Source organism: Lichenostomus cassidix, chromosome 5 (assembly GCF_008360975.1).
Source record: "Lichenostomus cassidix isolate B80296 chromosome 5, HeHo_3.0, whole genome shotgun sequence".
Lineage (NCBI taxonomy): Eukaryota > Metazoa > Chordata > Aves > Passeriformes > Meliphagidae > Lichenostomus > Lichenostomus cassidix.
The window spans coordinates 44822643-44841026 of record NC_139486.1 but is presented as its reverse complement, the minus strand read 5'-3'; the positions used below and the strand labels follow the sequence as shown (position 1 = coordinate 44841026).

The 18384-nt window shown below is 46.0% G+C and overlaps 1 protein-coding gene across 7 annotated transcripts in view; it reads right to left on the bottom strand.

Annotated features, from left to right (window-relative positions):
- CRACR2B (calcium release activated channel regulator 2B) overlaps positions 1–18384 on the bottom strand; it is a 44926-nt gene that overhangs the window by 2523 nt on the left and 24019 nt on the right. For all 7 annotated transcript variants that reach the window (XM_085062786.1, XM_085062780.1, XM_085062785.1 and 4 more), the window contains 13 exons: positions 17522–17668; positions 17136–17226; positions 16904–16996; positions 13813–14000; positions 13094–13165; positions 12609–12663; positions 8674–8747; positions 6321–6615; positions 6000–6141; positions 5691–5772; positions 3059–3173; positions 1448–1555; positions 644–720 (listed from right to left, as the gene is read on the bottom strand). In XM_085062786.1, the coding sequence (XP_084918912.1) occupies positions 644–720; positions 1448–1555; positions 3059–3173; positions 5691–5772; positions 6000–6141; positions 6321–6615; positions 8674–8747; positions 12609–12663; positions 13094–13165; positions 13813–14000; positions 16904–16996; positions 17136–17226; positions 17522–17668 (1539 nt within the window). The remainder of the gene's footprint in view (positions 1–643; positions 721–1447; positions 1556–3058; positions 3174–5690; positions 5773–5999; positions 6142–6320; positions 6616–8673; positions 8748–12608; positions 12664–13093; positions 13166–13812; positions 14001–16903; positions 16997–17135; positions 17227–17521; positions 17669–18384) is intronic.

Here is an 18384-nt window from a genome sequence, read left to right as displayed (position 1 = left end):
ATGCTGAAGGCACGTGCTATGGGAGATGTGATTCACCTAGCTGATAAGTAAATCCTCCCAGTTAATGAACAGCTAAGTCCTGCTGTAGATTTAACAGAGATGATGCAGGAGGAGGTGAAGGGATAAAAGAAAACAAAAGGATAGTTTTCATGCAAGATTTAAAATACGTTTTTTTTCCCAAGATTAATTTTTTTATTAAAAACTAACAATCTTAGAGCAAGCTTCTTTCAGCTGAACATTGTCTTATCTCCCTTTAAAACTATTGCCACTGAAATAGCTCAGTCTGTACAATGGTTACTAAGATAGGGAGGGGAAAACCCTTAGAGCTGCATGAAGACTTCAAACTGAAAACACCGATTTAAAATCTGGGAGAGTACACAAGGTTTTTGTGAATAAATATTCAAATTAAATTCCTAGTCCTGCAACAGTGAGCTCTGCTAGATGAAGCTCTGTGTGCAAAAATGTCCGGTCTACACTTGGTGCTCTCCAGGCACAAAAGAGTCAAGGGAATCAGGTCTTTTTTGGGACATGACAGAAAGTCAGTCTTTGACATCCCCCTCTCCTTGCCCATTCCCCAGGAGATCCCACACCAGTCACCTCCAGCTGGGGAAATACCCTAGGGTGGCTGCTCCTGTTTACTGACCTGGCCATGTGCAGCATGGGCTCCATGATGTTGTATCCAGTCATCGCACTGCATTCATAGAACACAGCCTTGTATTCCTGCCAGAGAGCACAGCAAGCACCCACAGTGACTGCCAGCTCTCCACTGCCACCATTCACCCACAGTCTTGGGAGCTGGCCCACCCTCATCCCCAGGAACCCCACCAAGAGCCATTGGAGCCAGGAGGGTGGCTGCTACCACCCTGCTGGGGTGCACACCCTGCTCACCAACCCAGGAAAAAGAGAAGCTTTTTCAGCACTGGGGGCCAAGCAAGAGAGTCCCCAAAAGGGAGCACTGGGGGCATTGTTTGGGAAAACATCTGTCCAGGGTACTTTGATTCCCTTACTTTTTTATTTCAAGTCCAGAAGGCAGAAGACACCTTTGAAACCCTGTCTCCTCCCACCCAGCAGCCAAGGTGCCAGCAGGCATGCAGACAAGGGAGTGAGGAAAGAGGCAGGATGATGCTGCATTAGGGAACACTCAAATAGGAAATCAGCCATGCATGTTCCCCTCAGAAAGACTGTAAGGAGGCATCAAGCCTCAAGAGAAATATGTGAGTCTGCCTCAAGGGCCATTGTATGCCACATACAGGCCACCACCTCATCCTCCCTGGTACCAGAGGGACCTTGGTACATGTCCACATTGGAGAAACAGGGGGTGGGAGGGAGAGGGAAGGTACCATACAGGAAAATGGCTCCAAGAAGGGCTTTCTGCCAGCCAGACTGCCCTGCTCACAGCTGGAGAGTGGCTGCAGAGCAGGTCAAGCAGCAGAGCACTCAGTCACACCTTCGCCAGCCTTTCACCCTCCACCTTGGGCACATTCCGGGTCTCTCTCTGCACAGCATCCAATTTATTTCCAAGCAGAAAGACAACAGCTCCATCCTCAATACCTTCCTGCAAAAGAAACAGAGCAAAGAACCCTAGAGACCCAGCTGTAGGAGGGAAGTAACTCAGAGCAGATCCTTCCAGCTCAAGCAAATGGCTTTCAATGGCAACAAGATCAGGCCCATTAGTTCATTAAAGGGCCATTCCTTCAATAGCCACAGGGACTTGTGGAAGGAAGCTTAAACTAGGGAAATGTATTCTAAATGTTTGGTATGTTCAGCTGGGATGGCGAGAAAGGGGAGACAGGACATAAGTGCCTCTCAGGAAAATAACAAGCCTGAAGAAAAGCCACTTGCCCCATAGGTTGTTGGTAATTTGACATGAGGCAGAGCTTCTTAATAAGCTCAATAATTTTTGTGTGTGTGTGCAGTACCATTTGTCTAATGCGCTGTCCTAAACTCGATGATCCCTTACTGAAAATCCACTGGCCAAGCAAGCTGAGCAACCTTCAATGCTTGTAAACTGTCTCTGTAGGAACTGTTATTCCTAGGCAATTCCTGGAGCCCCTTACCTCTGGTCAAACTCTGTATAGTTCCACTGGCTCACTAGAACATGGTAAAAGTAAGAACAGGGCTCAAAGTTATTTCCACACTCAAGTACCCTGGATGACATACAGAACCTGAACAGCTTCAAAACAAAATAAATATACAGATAGGGACAAGAAAATAAGAGAGAGATTAAAATTCACAGATTTCATGTGGCTCGATTTTCTGTGTGCTCAGTTAACCTTCCTCCTGAAAGGAACCTACTTTTCAGAGGTTGGCTCGTTTTGAAGATCTTAACCTTTGATCTTTTAGAGTCCAAAGATATAAGCAGTTGGTTGTTTGGCTTTTTTCCCCAACAGGCTTGTAGAAATTATTAATATTAGAAATCTCCAACCTATATTTACTCATTTCACTATCTTTGTTTTTTGAGACTCAGCACAATCAAAACAAAACTACCCTTGAAAGTTTCCCTTCAGCTCTTGATCATCTGCACACAACTTACTTGCGTTACAGAGAGAGATATTTTTGTCTCCCAAAGCAGATGTAAGCCACAGATGAATGCTCTTATTGAGCATTTGGGAATAAAAGACATGGAAAAACAAAAGTATGGAAAAAATTTTTTTTAAAATTAAATATAAAGGGCTATTTCCCTTTCCTGTGCATGCGCTGGACACCAGGACGTCTCCCTGCCTGAGCACAGCTGTGATGTACCACGTTTAGGAGATGTTGCCAGTGCACTTGGGCTGCTTACAAACACACACTACTGTTTTGGCAGGTCCCACCATGTTCTGCCACAGAAACAGCCCTCCCTGATTTAATGAGCTAACCCATGCTTTGTTACCTTCTACACCAAGCCCCTGATCCCAAACTGACCACCACAGGCATCTGCTTTGATAATTCAGCTTCACAAGGTCAATGAGACTTCCTGAGGCACTGAAAAATGTCGCTCCCAGACAGACTGTTGGAGTTGGTCTGGAGCAAGGGAGTGACATCAGCAGCAGCATCAGAGCCGAGGTTCCACTCTCACCTGGATGCTGCTCATCCAGTTGTGCACTGCCAGGAAGGAGCACTCGGCCGTAATGTCGTACATCACCAGGATCCCATCTGCCTTCCGGAAATACTGCTTGGTAATGCTCCGAAACCTGAGCCCAAACAAAACCAAAGGCACTCTCAGAATCACAGCTGTGCGATGGGAAGAAATGGAATGGGATTATCTGTCTGTTAGTGCAGGCTCTCTGCAAGGCCTGGCAGCCCCCTTGTGTGATGTGTCCCCTGGTGTCTCCACACAGGTGACAATTCATATCCCTCCACCTTTGAGACAGGCCAGGCGGCTGCTCATATCCCTCCTCTATGAGCAGGAGTCTTGCCATATGCATGGTGTTGAGAAAGCAAGAAGGAAGACTTTTGCAGGTCAGGAAGAAAGAAGCAGAAGAATCTGTTTAGGTGGGATAGAAAAAGGTAGTTTCCTATTAAAAGGGAAACTGATGGAGAAAACATGATCTTTCTCTATAGTCTGGAAGAATCTGCAGACTAGGGTGTACCACAATACAAACTAGGCACGCATAATGTCTGCCCCAGTGCTGCCAAAACAGCAATTAAGAACTCAGCATCAATACAGTCTGTTTACACTTTTGAATCTATAAACCAATGCCATTATACATTAAAAAATCAGGAGCTAGACACAATTTCCAGGAAAAAACTCCTGGCAGACATCTACTTTTTCCTCTCTGTACCATTTAAAACCACAGGCCTACATTTTGTGAATAAATTCCCACCAAAGCAAACCAAACAAGCAAAAAACCAAACCAAAAAAAACGCCAAAAAACAACACACCTTAAAATCTGTAAGCACTTTGTGATAGAGCCATAATATAACCACACTGACTGCAAACTGATGGAATTAAATGTTACAAAAGTACTGAGAACTCACTGAAGAACTGTGTATTTCAGCCCTGCACTGGATAACAAACTCTCCTATTATGAGCCAAGAAAACCTACAGCTGTGACCCTCCTGAACTCTTCAGATAATTGCCTGAAGCCTGTTCTTTCTGACTACAGTAAGGACACAACATTCTGGCGCTTGCCCAACTGAGAAAGCAGAGATTGTATCTTGGCAGTCAAGATGTACCTCTGGAACTGCCAGACAGGCAAGATGCTCCAGAAAAAACCTCAAAGGTAGCATGCACCAATTTCAGGAAAGTCACCAAGGAGTTCTCCTTGCATGCTCCAAGGGAATCTTCTCTCTCTTCCATAGGATATTTACAGTTGGACACCTTCAGTTAGAAGTAATTAATGTTCCTCCAGAAGTAAAAAGCTTTTGCTTCTTCCCAGGTCTATTATTTGGTGTCAGCACTGAGCCAAGCTCTGTCTTGTGGGTATACATCTAAGACCTGCTAGTGCTGCAGGGGACTGTGCTAAAGGTCGTTCTGCAGAGACAATATCTTGAATTTGGCCTCTGCTGCAATCTGGCCTCAATAAAATGTCACATTTTATGTCATAACTCCCCTTACTGCTCAGTTTTGGCATCAAAATAACCACAGGAGTCCCTTCAGAAATAATTATTTCTTCAGCATGAGGCTTGATTTTAGAAGAGATCGTTGCTTTCCAATGGATACTCCTACTTAGTACATTCCCACCAACTCTGCATGGTCTAGCTGACTGAGGCAGACAGCATCATTGGCACAGTTTAGGATTAGAATATTCCCATGACCTTGGCTGCCCCCTGAAGGCCTGCCTCCATAACATATTTAGCTGAAAATACCCACTAGTTATTTTTGTCAGGCCCTTGAGGTTCATGGTCTCCTTGAAATAGCTTTTCATCTTAAGTTTCAAATTGTATCCTAAATAAAATGTAATTTACATTTTATTGAGGCAGTGATGGGCCTTCATCTCTAGCAGCAGATGAGGGTCAACTGTGTCCTCTACTACTCTGATCCTTTCCAACAGTGCTGGTAACAACTAGACATATTCCATGCTTTTGAAACTGGAAGCCTTCAAGTAGGGAGCCAGTGTTCACTGTCACAAAAAGCTGCACAGTCCCTCTACCAAGGATTATCACTTGCACAAGTATATCAGTAGAAGGGACCATAAAAGGGTCCAATAACCTCACTGACAGAGTCCAGCAAGGTAGTTCAAATCACCTTCCCCACAGGTCAAGCTAACTCAGCTCAATCAGGTCTGGAAAGGTTTGCAGTCCTTTCCACCCCCTGAATAGCAAGTGGTGGTGAGCAGCTGCAGGCAGCAGTAGCATAGTTGTATCTGAGGACAGAAATCCAGAGCTGTTTCTGTCCTACTCTGCAGCCCTGTCCTGCAGCTTTTCCATGAAGCAGGCTGATGTGGGAGAGCTTTGAGGGCTACAGGAGCTTTGAACCACACCTATTTGCATCTATGGACAGACTGACTACCTAGAGCCACAAGCATGCAGGTCAAAAACACATGGAAAACTACTTTTCTCTCAGTCCTCGGAGCGATCTTCCCAGGCCCTGCTTCACAGCCACAGCTTCTAGAAATCTCTGAAATAGACCTTTGCTGCAGCTTCCACACTGGAATAGCTGTTCTGACTTCTCTGGCTCTTCTGAAGCTGATAGTTTTCCCAGGGACAGAAACCAACTGCATGCCCCCTTTCCCTTTCCTCCACTGAGCCTGGCAGAAGTCACTTACCTCTCTTGTCCAGCTGTATCCCACAGCTGTAAGGCAACCTGAGTGTTATCCACCATTAGACTCTTCACCTGGTAATCGATACCTGTTGGGAAGGTAACAATGATTATAAGGTAGGATGGGGAGAGAGCAGCTTGCCATTACAATGGCCAGACCAACTCCATTTAGTTCAGGGAAATTGCAAAATTGATTCAATACTGGGAGAGGGACTCTCTTTACCTCTAGTCGGGCTATAATACAGGCAAAGAACCATTTGCCCAGGCTGACTTTCCCACCATTCTTATCCAGATGAGCCAGGTACCAATTACTTACCGATGGTTGCATTGAGCTCAGCCAAGAACCTGTCATAGCAGAAGCGATGGATGAAGGAGCTCTTCCCAACACCAGAATTCCCAACAAACACCACTTTAAAGATGCGATCTGGGGAACAGCTGGCTGGTTCCAGTGCTTGGAGCTACAATGGAAAAAAGAGATGAGGTTTTGAAGAGTCCAGCTGCAGGCAGTGCTTTGATTTAGGCATGGGACCCCTGCACTATGAACCTGTGGAGCTGGAGTTAGATGGGAAGAGAGTCAGACACCCTCAAGTCCCTGGTATCAAGTGTTTGAGGAATAACTCCAGGTAAGTGAACTCACCTTGGTTTCGGTACCAACAGGCTGTGCTCGAGGAGGCAGCAGAGCTGAATCTAAGCCATCTGCATTTCTTCTGCAGTCAGGGTCTCCCTTCAAAGTCATCTTAAACCACTCAGGATCTGCTGCCAAGGGCCATCTCTCCTCGTCTCTGCTGCTCTCTCCAAAGTTTATGCTGCCGCCTTCTCCTGTCTTCATCCATACCTCATTGCCTGGGAAGTATTTACAGTTCTTTCTGTTGGGTTCTTCCGCTGCCACATCCACTGGGAAGGTGAAGGGAAGGTCCGCAGAAGCCAGTTGTCTGTATTAAAGCCCACAGGCAGCACAGATAGGGTGGAAGGGGGTGAGGAGATAGGGAAAGGAGGTTGCAAATTCCCAAACAACCAATGCAATCCAATTAGTGCATATGAAACTCTTGCAGGAACTCTGTATATTCATTCCCCATATTTTCCATAGGGAAAGAGAGACAGCTCACCTGAGCTCTGCTCTCCTCATATGTGCTGAAAAATACTTTGTTAGTTTTAATAAAAATTGTCACCTTCTTTCATTTCCACTTACATCTATGGACAGACTAGACATCCTATTTCAGGGAAAAGGATTTTTCAAGAATGTTTGCCTACCACTTCCCCCAGTACTGAAAAATGAGGCAAAACATACAAAGGTGGCAAAAAGAAAATATTTTTTTCCAAGAAAAAGAGAAGAAACAAATACCCCTTTATTTTTGTTACTAAATACAACACAAAAAGAAGTAACAGGCTGTGCCCACACAAGAGTAGGCTGATGCACTTTGCTCACTGGGGGTAGAGCTGACATGGTAGGTGGAGGAACAATCCTCAAAAGAACATCCAGAATAACCAATTTAAACTACTGGAATAATTTCTGAGGAGCTAGGCAGCATCACTGGTTTTCCATGGTTAAAAATCTAGACAAGGAGTGAGAAAACCTAGAATTAAGCTGAAGAGATTTATCCACCACAGATATCTCCATTGCTTTCACTGGCCAGCAGATTGCATTTGGAAGCAAATTAGAGCAACCAGAGCTTACAAAAGTCAGTCTCTTTAGAAGCAGGACATCACCCCCGCTCTGCAATGTTTTTCTCTTGCTATTAGTGGAGGAATCAAGACAATTCTTCTTTCTCACTCCAGCAAGTACACTTCATCTGGGGCTGCAAAATTTACCTGCTGCCACGCCTACACTTTTTTTATGAAAGGGAGCTCACATTCCTGGTTGCCCTCCCTGCATCTGCCCCAAATGCCAGCCCAGAGCCAGGCCAGCTGGAAATTCTCCCTGTTGGAAACAGACACAGTCTCAGGCTCTGGGGAATGGCACCCATCTCCCAGGGCTGGCAAAATCACACAATGAGGGACATCACGAGCCTCTTTAGTGGGTGCAAAGGGACAAACACAAAACTCTGAACAGTGACCCCAGATTTAATGGATATTTTTTTCATGTTTCTCAAGGAATGTGGTGACACAGCATTGGGACAGAGACAGGACCGACAACTACTTCTCCCCTTCTCTCATCACCTTCATTGCCAGACTTCTCCAGCTGTTAAGCCTTTCCAGTGGGTTTATGCCATTAGCAGCTAGAAGGAATTTTGCAAGAAATAATTGGGGAGGAATATGGGAGAACTTGATTATCTGATTTGATGGATAGAATGCAGACAGTCATGCAGCCATGAAAGAGCTCTGTCTCAGACCTATCCAAGCAACCTCTCATCCTGACCTCAAGAATCAGCCCTGCCCCACCTGGTTTTCCATCAGCCCATGAGCCAAGGAGCCTGGTGTGCCAGGTGAGCATCTGCATAGGTGTAGAGGGAGATGGGCAGGATGGACCCACCTGGAGCTAGGACATCTCCAGGCTTTCAGCTGCCAGAAAGAACCCAACCCTTGTGCAACTCCTGCCTTCTCCCATGCCCCTGGAATATGGGCTCTGGCATGAGGCACCAGTGGTCAGGATTTGTGCCTGAGGAGGAACTGGCACACTTGGGAGTTGAACCAGTCATTTCAACAGAGCTGTCTGACTCAGAGAGAGGCAGCCTATGTGACTCCCATCCCATGAACAGTCCCAAACCTTCTGGTGATACTTAGATTTACTCCCCCATTGCTGCAGGCAGAAGCAGCAGCAGGGCCACCTCCCTGTGGAAATTAGTGAACAGTATCCTCAGCTTCATGCTGAGCCACCACCACCTGATGCCAAGAGACAGCTAGAGCCACAGGAAAGCTGCACCCCACCATGCTCCCAAAACCAGCCAGCACCCAGGTGGGAGAACCAGACACAGGACACAGCTTGACTGACAGGGTACTGCACTGGGCACAGACTGACAAAATGAACATGACAGAACAGACACCCATCTAACCGTTTGACAGGCTTGTCCTCCAGCAGGCCTAGCACTGACCCTTTCTTCAACAGTGGCTTTTTGTTCTGAGGCACCTGGAAGTTGAAAAGAGAAGGAATGAAGAATGTGATTACAGCCCCAGTTCAACCATTCCACACCTCTGCAGAGCACTTTGGGGAGGCAAGGCTGGAGCCCTGGCAGCCCCACACCGTGCAGAGGTAGTGCCTCACTGGAAGGCTCAAAGAAGTGAGCACAGGGCTTGCTTTTCTCAGTTCAGATAATTAAATTCCTGAAAGAAGCCAGCACTGTTGCTGCTTTCTCCTTCACTTTAAAACCCATCAAAAGTGATGATGCCCCAAACTGAATTCTTCCTCTAGCCAGCCAGTTTTTATTTCTGTGGCTTGTTCTCCAATTGGTCTCACAGCTGAATCTCTTTCCTCACCTCCCTCTTTATTATGCTAATGTTTTGTGGGACAGACCAATTGCCCCATCCTCAGAAGACACCCTTCCTCCACCTGTACTCACCTAGAGCTGCACACAAACCACAGGAAAGGGAGGAGACAGCTCTGCAAACAGCGATGCACATGCTCGGCCTCACATCAACATCCCTCTCCATGCTTTCCTCCTACTTACCTCAGACTGAACACTTCCTACAGCCAGTATTTACCAGTTCCTCAGAGAAGGAAAAAGTGGGACAAGTTCTCTCCCAACCCTCTTCCCCCCATACAGCAGCTTTGCCATTCCCAGCAGAGTCACTGCTCTGGCCACACACAAAAAACATGAAGTAAGACAGCATGGAAAGGTGTCCATCGCATCAGCACTGGGGGAAAGGGAGATGTATTCAGTCTGAAAATCTGAGGATTTCTAACATGTCCTTACAAGTTATTTCTGGGGGAAAAGGCGAGGGAAGCAGGGTTTGCAGTCTGTCAGATCTGCCTCTCACAGCAGTTTTGAACTGACCCAACACCTGGACAGGCCTTCCTTCATGCTTCCCACAGCCTGAAGGACTACAAAGATTATTTCTTCAACAACCCTTATTGAAGGTTTATTTTAAAAGGGAAAAAAAGCCAACAAAACCAAACACCAAAAAACTGTTCTGTTGGTCAGAACTCCCAGAACACCTTTACTGCAATGCAGTCCAACAGAAGGAGACACTCTGGACTCCACAGGGGTCCTGACCCAACTAAGAACTTTGCGGGGAAAGAACAAAACATTTTTACATATAAAACTGATGTTCAAGAGAACCTCCAGCCACAGAAACAATCCAGCACTGAGAGGCTCACACCTGTGGAGCACAAATCTTCCAAGGCAAATGACCCCCAAGTGCACAGCAACACTCCAGTCCACACAGCCAGGCTGTGGTACAGACAACCAGTGGTTCTCCAGCAGGGACAGAAGAGGAAGTTTCCAGTGTTTGAGCAGGTTCACTCAAGGGCACCCTCTAGCCACACAAAGAAGGAAATTGTGTTACAGGCCACTGGAGCAGAGTCACAACCTTCAAGTCACCTGTGGAATGAAAGGACTCCCACACAATCTGCTATGGCACCACCTTACCTGGAGAGGGAACAGCCTGTGGAGCACGTACTCAGGTAAGAAAGGAGGAACAATGGGGCACGTTTTGCTGTTGGTTCTGCCATGCTTTATTGGCCTGCCAGGTTTGTGTAACATTTGGCTTTTCACCAGGATGACAAAGGGACAAATGCGACATCACAGCTGTGTAACACACAATGACAAGGATTCCACAACAGCACGTATATAAGCATTTTGGATGGGAAAGATTCTGGTTTACCAGTGAAATAAAAATACATGTCAACTGTAGTCAAAGTACCAAAACACTCTTCATGATGAGCAGACATGAAATTTGCTCTGTCAATATACAGCATGCAAGCATTACTCCATAGCCAGATGGGTCATGGGTGTGAAATTGAACCTGCAACCCCTGGGTCTTAAAAATACCCATCAGTGGTTTGCACACAGGCAGAAGTAGCCACATAGCATTGTCTGTGACCCAGCCTCTCTTGTCTGGGACAAGAGAGTGCCCCACCCTGGCAAGGCCAGAAACTCTTATGAAGAGCAAGGTATTAAGCTGGGAACTGAGAAGAGCAAAGGAGAAGTGACTGGGTTGCTATCAACCACGTAGAGCCCAACTCCTCCTTCAAATCACTTCAAAGACTTTTCTATGAAAGAACCTCTGTTCACCACACCTTCATTTCATGGAAATAACTCTTACCAGCACTAACAGAGGGTTTTAAGGCATTGGGTTTCTTTTTAGCCTGTAAAAGCACTGATAGTCTCTGCAGAGGGTGTAACACACTAGGGCTCCCCATCAGAAGGCTGGACCCTCCTTCTTGTTTCTGCAGGGAAGTATTGCCATTTTCTCTCCCCCTTACTGTGAGACAGGCTGGAGAGCAGATCCTCTGCAGGTATAAGATGATAGCAGCATCTCTGCAAGCCCCTGGAGCCCTGCTTTCCTGCGGACTGAAACGAGACTGGCCAAAGGGAAAAAGCCTTACTCCACTACAGGCTTTGAATGCCCAGCATGACACAGCCTTGCCAGATGAGCAATGGTGGTAGGAGTTCACCCTGTGCCTTGTTCCCTAGTGCCAGTGCCAGGAGAAGGGAGAAAGCAGCCCCTCTGTGCTATACCTCTCTCTGCTAAGCCCTCTCTTGGGTCCACCTGCAGCAGCAGGTCTTAGCAGGGGAACAGGAGAAGAGAATAGAGGAGCAGCAGACAAGCTTTGCACACACAGATATACATACCTGAGCTGTAGTCCCCACAGGCCACCCACCCACCCATAGGAACCCACAAGCTGATGAAGAACACCACATGGAAAAGAGAAAAGAAGCCATTTTCTTTGCCTGCTTGCACTGGACTCTGCTACAGAGTGACTGTGTTTATGGCTTTCCCAAGAGGGAGCAGGAAGCTCTGGTGTACATACACAGTCAGCACCTTTAGAAATGCAGATTGAAGAAAAAAATATTCCAAATTTCAGAAATACACACACCTCACCTCTATCCAAAATTGTTATTGACATTATGTAATATAGCTCTCCACCTGGAGAACTCTAACCTCTGGGTAGAGCAGGTCATTTCATCTCCTATCTGAGCATGATCCTTGTGTTTCCTTCCACAGTACCTTATGCACCAGTCAGAAAGGTTCTCACAGCCTGTCTTCCCTGCAAGTCACCGACTTCCAGATCTTCAAATGGGGCATGGGGGCAGAGCAGGCAAAGACATGGTGGCAGGGATGGGTCCAAGAGGACAGAGCAGCTGTGCCACTGACATTTAGGAACACAAAAACATTTTAATGAAAAAATAATAAGAATTTAAAATAGACCACATATCTGCTTATCTCAGCGACTGAAAAAGGCCAGAGATTGACAGTTCCACATGGCAGAGACCCTTCATTCTCCTAGTTCCCTGACACAAGGCTCACTGCTGCACCCAGCAGAGTTCACAGGAATGGGAAGCTGCCCCAGAGGAACTCTGAAAACATCTACTACAAACTCAGGAGGCTAGAAAAACTCCAAAACCTTCCTGTGCCACTCCATGCCCAGTCAGCCAGCAGAACATCTGGGAATCCATTTTCTTCCTTACCACCCAGTTCCAGGGATGCATCCAGCTTCTCTCTCCTTCTTGCTGTGCTCAGTGCCTGTCACAGGGCACAGACCCCACATGTGCAGCAGGCAGCACCCACTGCAGCCCTGCTCGGGGCTGTGTGACAGTCCCCAGCCAACGTGCCTTGGGTTAAACCCAGGCAGTTGGCAGCAGCACCCAGCAGAGCTTGCCTCCAGCACAGACACAGGTGCTGCAAAGTCTGTATTAAGCACAACACCAGGCCCCGTGAGCTCTTGTCATTGTCCCCCGTGGAAGTGACAGGCCCCCAAGTGGTGACAGCAACAGCAGCAGATGAAAGGAGGGTGGTTGGGAATTAAGGTTTTCTTTCTTAGACTAACCAGCTTCTTGGCTTCAAAAGCATCTCGCTCATCTCGAAGTTTCTTGTTCATGTCTCTGCTCCAAAGGAAGACACAGGAAAGGCATAATAAGATGCTTGTCAAAAATGAAGTAAAAACCTACATTTGAAAGTGAGAACAGAAAGAGAGCTTGGGAACAGAGATAAAGATGTTGTTTATGGCCAGACATTTTGGGATATCCATGTATCCCAGCCAAGGTAATGGGCTCTACATGGTTGCCTTAGCCAGCAGGAAAGACTAAATTCCTCCAGAGGAGGGATTACCTCGTGAAATAACATAGTCTGTAGCGTGCCAGAGCTGGCCAAACTGCACAACTCTGTCTGGACCTAGAAAAACAAGCAGAGTCTAAACACTGCTTGAATACAATCCTGTAGCTTTCCATGGGAGAAATGAGCACAGTGCTGAATCCTCAGCCCCTTACAGGTGTAAGAGCTCAGCATTTCCTTCCAGCCTCCACCAGTTCTTACCTGAGGAGCTCCAGCTGCCGAAGGAGGCTTTGTTTCTCTTTCTGCATGTTCTTGGAGACTCTAAATACATCCCTGCGCAAAAGGTATTTTAAAAAGGGGAAATAAATTAATGTGAGAGAAAATACAAACATACTTCTCTCAGGGGCACTCATGGTATTCTCAGAGATAAGGGCCTGCCCTATGCTAGGAGAATTCAGAGGAGGCAGCACTGCTGTAGGAACTGGCATGGCTGGGTTGTACCACAGCTCTCCTGCTCTCCTCCAACATGAGAGCAGGCAACTCATCCTCCACTTCCTCACCTGCTAGAGATGGGAAGAATGCTCACTGTCATCTGGACCTGAAACATTCTGATGATTTATAGATGTGTTATTAGATTTAACCCAGAAATGGGAACACAAGTGCTTAGAAGAGGATCTTTCAAGAAAGCATCACAGAGGTAATGGTGAACTGAAAAATACACGGAGAAGCCTCCTGTAGGCTAAGGAACGTCTGTGCTTTTGTACTGATTTTCTAGAACATATTAATTTCCCACAAAAGGTAAGCAAGACCTAGCAGTATCACTCCCTGTTTAGGCCCATAAAACCACTGGGATGTTTCTTTTTTTCCTCAAAAAGAGACAGGCACTCCTCTAATGAGACCAAGGTTCCTAACTAGGGATACTTATTCTTTAACTACTTGCCCATCTTTCTTTCTCTGTCTGTGTCTTTGCCCTTTCCCACCTGTCCTTCTGCTCTTGCTCAAGCTGAGCCTCTTTCTGGAGCTTCTGTAATTGCCCCTTCACTGCTTCCAGCTCCCATTTGCTTTTCTCCAGCTCTTCAAGCAGGTTTTCGTTCAGGTGCCGGAGCCTTTCATTCTGCACTCGGGTCTCCAGCTGCTCCGAGTTCAGTGACTGTAGCTGATGTTCCAGCTGCAATGGGAGAGGAGGAGGGGTTAAACACAGAGGAAGGGTTTTGTGCTACAATCTCAACTGTAAAAACAAGCTGAAAAAGCAGATGTAAACAATGAGGCAGAAAGGGGTAAACACAGCTTAAGTCTACAGAGCTACCAGTGCATCAAGAAGGTGAACTGGAAGAAATTCTCTCATCATGCCAGCACTGGGGAACCAAGCAATGCAATTAGGCACAGCTGAGGAAATGCTTGAAGCAGTGTGAGGAGTCTGCTGCTGTCAGGCATTGTAGGAATCAGAGTGCAAATGAGGGTCAAAGAAGGACTGGAAAAATGTGGGTGGAAGCAGGGTTGTGTCTGTCAGGACTTATTAAGTGCAGTTGTTGAAATGCATCCTCTAGTTTAGGGGCTTCCTGAACCCATGGTGGCTGAAAGGAGAATATATTGAGGTGCTAGGGGCATCTCACACTACACTGGAAATTGAGGTGATTGGGTGGCCTTTACTACTGCTGGAGACAGGACCTTGGGCTAGATACGTTGTTTAAATGCCACCAGGGTACAGCTGCACTCTAGGCAGCACAAGCCCTCAGCACAGCTAACAGGCCTGATTTGGGAAGTTCAAAGCCTGCTGTCATGAAGTCAGCCAGTGACTCAATTCCTTACAAGTGGCTGGCATAGTCTGTGAGAATCACAGACAGATGCAACAGTCAAACCCACCCATCTCAGTTGACAAGTAGAACATTCCAAGAAGGATCTTACTGGCACTGTAGTATCCAGCCATACCACCTAACCAGGACCCTCTGCTGAAACTGCTGTTACACAGAAACTGTGGTACCGATCTATGAACTTATAGCCCAAAATAAAAGTATGCAATCCATGCTTATAACCAGAGAGATGCACCAGGAATCAGGTCTGATCAGGGTAGCAGGTGGCAGAGTCAGCCTCCACACTGACACCTTCAGCCTGCCTTTTCTCTCAGCCTACTTTCTTTGCCTCTCAAAGGAAAAATAAAGCAGCACACCATGGCGGAAGATAAAATGCTTTTTTTTCTTGCTACTGTCTTCTCTGCCAGCACAGGTGTACAACAGTCAAGAGCAGGAATAAAAGGAGCTGACCTTTCCTAGGTTCCTTGAAACACAAGCCTCACCTCTCTCCCCACTGAGGCTACAAGGGCAAGTCACACCCAGCTTTGCCTGGAGTCCTGCAGTCCTGTGGACATTGGGAAATATTTCAGCAAGACTACATATGCCCAGCAGTGGAGTCGAGGCTAAAAACCAGCAACCCCTGCTTACAGCCTTCAGATCTTTCAATAAGCCAAGGGACAAGCTTTAAATAAAGAACACCTGCCCCTCCCTAAAAAATCTCCATCATGTACAACTCTCCCTTTTCTGTGGTCTCTACTTGGAAGCGATACTGTGGAATAGCACCACCACAGTACTGGTCTTAGGCCACAAGAGGGACCCGATTATCCACATAGCTCAGTACAAGCCTCGGAGTTAAGAGCATCAGAAATGACCATTTGAGTAACAGGAAGTGACCATGCAGCCCCAGTGTTCTGCCCTGATCCTTAGCAAGAGGAGATGCTACCTAGGAAGAGCATGCCCAGGCTCCTAACTGTGGTCCATTCCTCTCATACACCCTTATCATCCACGGTCCCTGGACTAGGGATGTTAGAGGCCAAGTCTCTGACTACTCCTTTTAAAGAATATTTACAAGCCTATTGTCCATTTGTTTGTCCAATTAATTTCTGAACTGCTGATATTGTCCGCCTCCTGTGGCCAAAAGTCCATATAATCTCTGTATAGTAGAAGTCCATAATCTCTGTATAAAGAAGTGCATTCTTCTAAATCAAATTCATACTGGTCTCACTGAGTGTCCCTTACCTCTGCTGTTGCAGGACTTGGGGAATAACAGTTTTGTGTGGATCTTATCCATCACTTTCCCAAGTTCATAAAGCTCACTTGTATCTTCCCTCAGATTCCCTCTCTCCAAAACCATGTCTAAACTTTCCTGGTTTCTCTTCCTAAGGCAAGTTTTCCATTTTCTCAGTAATATTAGCACTCTGTACCTTCTTACCCAAGGACAGTGGAATTAGAGGAGACCAGAACTGAAGACACTAAATGAGAAACATCAGAGATGTAGGCAGCAGGGAAAATACATCCTCTATCTTAATATCATTCCTGATGGCACCTCAGTTACGTTGGCTTTTCCAGCTGCTGCACAGTGAGCTGGGAATTCCAGAGAAGTGCCATTTCATCCACGTTACAGCTAGGTATCCAACTGGGATACCCCCAGTCTCCAGCATCTTGCAGGTACCTACCATGACTTGTTTCTGTGGGGGTCACATCTCAGTTCTTCAGACAACAAGGAAAAAGCCATCCAAAATGGACCATCCCACCCAAATGTCCATGCCTGGGATGGCAGGCTGAAGGACAGTGTGTGCATTGAGCTTTTATGTGACTGATTAATGAGTGCATCATCAAGTGCCCAAATGCAAATCTGCAATATGTACCTTTCTAAGTGTCACAGAACTGTTCACTCTGGATCATCTTGGAGCAGCCAGAAAACAAAAACTAGAGAAATCTGCCTCTTTCATACACATCTTCCTTACACACCACAAAAGGCTCCAAACTCACAACTTTCAAACGTTTACCTCATCTTCCTTGCCAGTATCATACAACTCACAAGAAGATTGTGTCAAAAGAACACAAAGCAGGTAAGAAAATGCATGGAAAAAACATTCACAGAAAGGCATTACAGCTGAACACAAACCAATTACTTGACAAACCATCTGAACACTAGCTAGAGCCAGATTATCTAGGACCAACACTCAGTAGTTGAAACACCATTTTCCATCAGAAAAGGCCTCAGCAGAAAGACAGCAGAGGGGGCTGAGCTTTGTTAGAAAGGTTTGGATCCTGTTACCTTCTTCTGGCGGTAGAGGATTTTCTCCAGCTCCTGCTCTTTGTTGTGCAGTTCCTTCTGGAGCAGGTTACTCCTGTCATGCCTCAGTGCTTCCTGCAGAGGTAAAGATACACAGCTGCACACAATACCCAGAACAGTAAGAGCTGTTCCTAGGCCATACGAGCCACCACCTCTACTTCAGACCAAAGGAAGTTTGCCTTCAAGCCAAGAGAGGGAAAGAGAGAGAAGGTACCTGGCAGACCAGCCTCTCCCTTTCTGCTTTGATCTGTTGTTCCATTTCTTCATAAAGGCACCTGACTTCTCGATCATGATCTGACTCCTTCCTACAAAAGACAGGTGCATACAGGTCAGGAGAGAAAAAGAGAATACAGAAAGGAAAGAGGAGGGTGGAAACAGATTACTAACAGCTGGGTAGCACTGCATGGTATTTTAACCAGAAAAAATGTTATGGGTGAGCACTGATGCAGAGCAAACCCATGGGGATCAGACCAAGATAGAGTAATTTTATTGCAGTAAGAAATATCTGTGTGTCCTGTAACCCTGTCTCTCCTTGAATGTGAGACAGGATCCAAGTATCAGCTGGCTTCTGGCAGCAAATGGGCACAATGCTCTCCTTACCTCTTCAGTGCCTGTTCCATAGACTCCTTCTCATGATTCACCTCCCTTATGTAGGATGAAACACGTAACAGAAACTCTTCAAAATTGGATAAGAGCTCTGGACGCTCCTTTCGTAGGCGAGCCCAGAGCTCCCGGATCTCATGCGGGCTAGAGCAAGTACACAAGATAGAAGGAAAGCACAAGAGTTATTGTGTCATCTTACTGTTATTCCAAATCCAACATGCACTCAGGACAAACTGCCGTTCTCCTGTGATGATTTCTGTTACATCATTACAGCAAAGAGGGAAATTGGACAGTGACAGAGCATGCACGTGGAGTGGGATCTATTCTGAGGTCAAAATAAAGGAAGTCATTTGAAAGAAGAAAAGAAAAATAATCTAGGAAGCAAACATGGAATGATGGTTTTTCCAAGTATTCATCGATAACACAACTGGTGTCTACATCAAGACTTGAAAAAATGAATATTCGGCAATTTTTCTGTGTGTTACAGTCAAACTGTTACAGTACAGGGATTTTAGGACAAATCACATAGGTGTTTTTCTTACACTAGGACTGTACTGGTGGCTGCTACTGTCCTCATTTTTTTACAGGTTTGGAAACCAAGGCCCAAAAAAAGATGCAAATTTGCTCAAGTGTCTCATCAGGATAACAATGGAGGAAGCCCTGGAAAACCAAGGACATCATTTTCTGAACCTGCAACAATGATTACACTGTTTTGACATTTAATTCATAGCAAATTGTACACAGCACTTACAAACTTACACATTCCTAAAGTATCTCATAAGCCTGCAGACATCACTTCATGTTTCTTTTTATTGAAGAGCTTTTTTTATTTTATTTTTTTTTAATTCACAAAACACTTT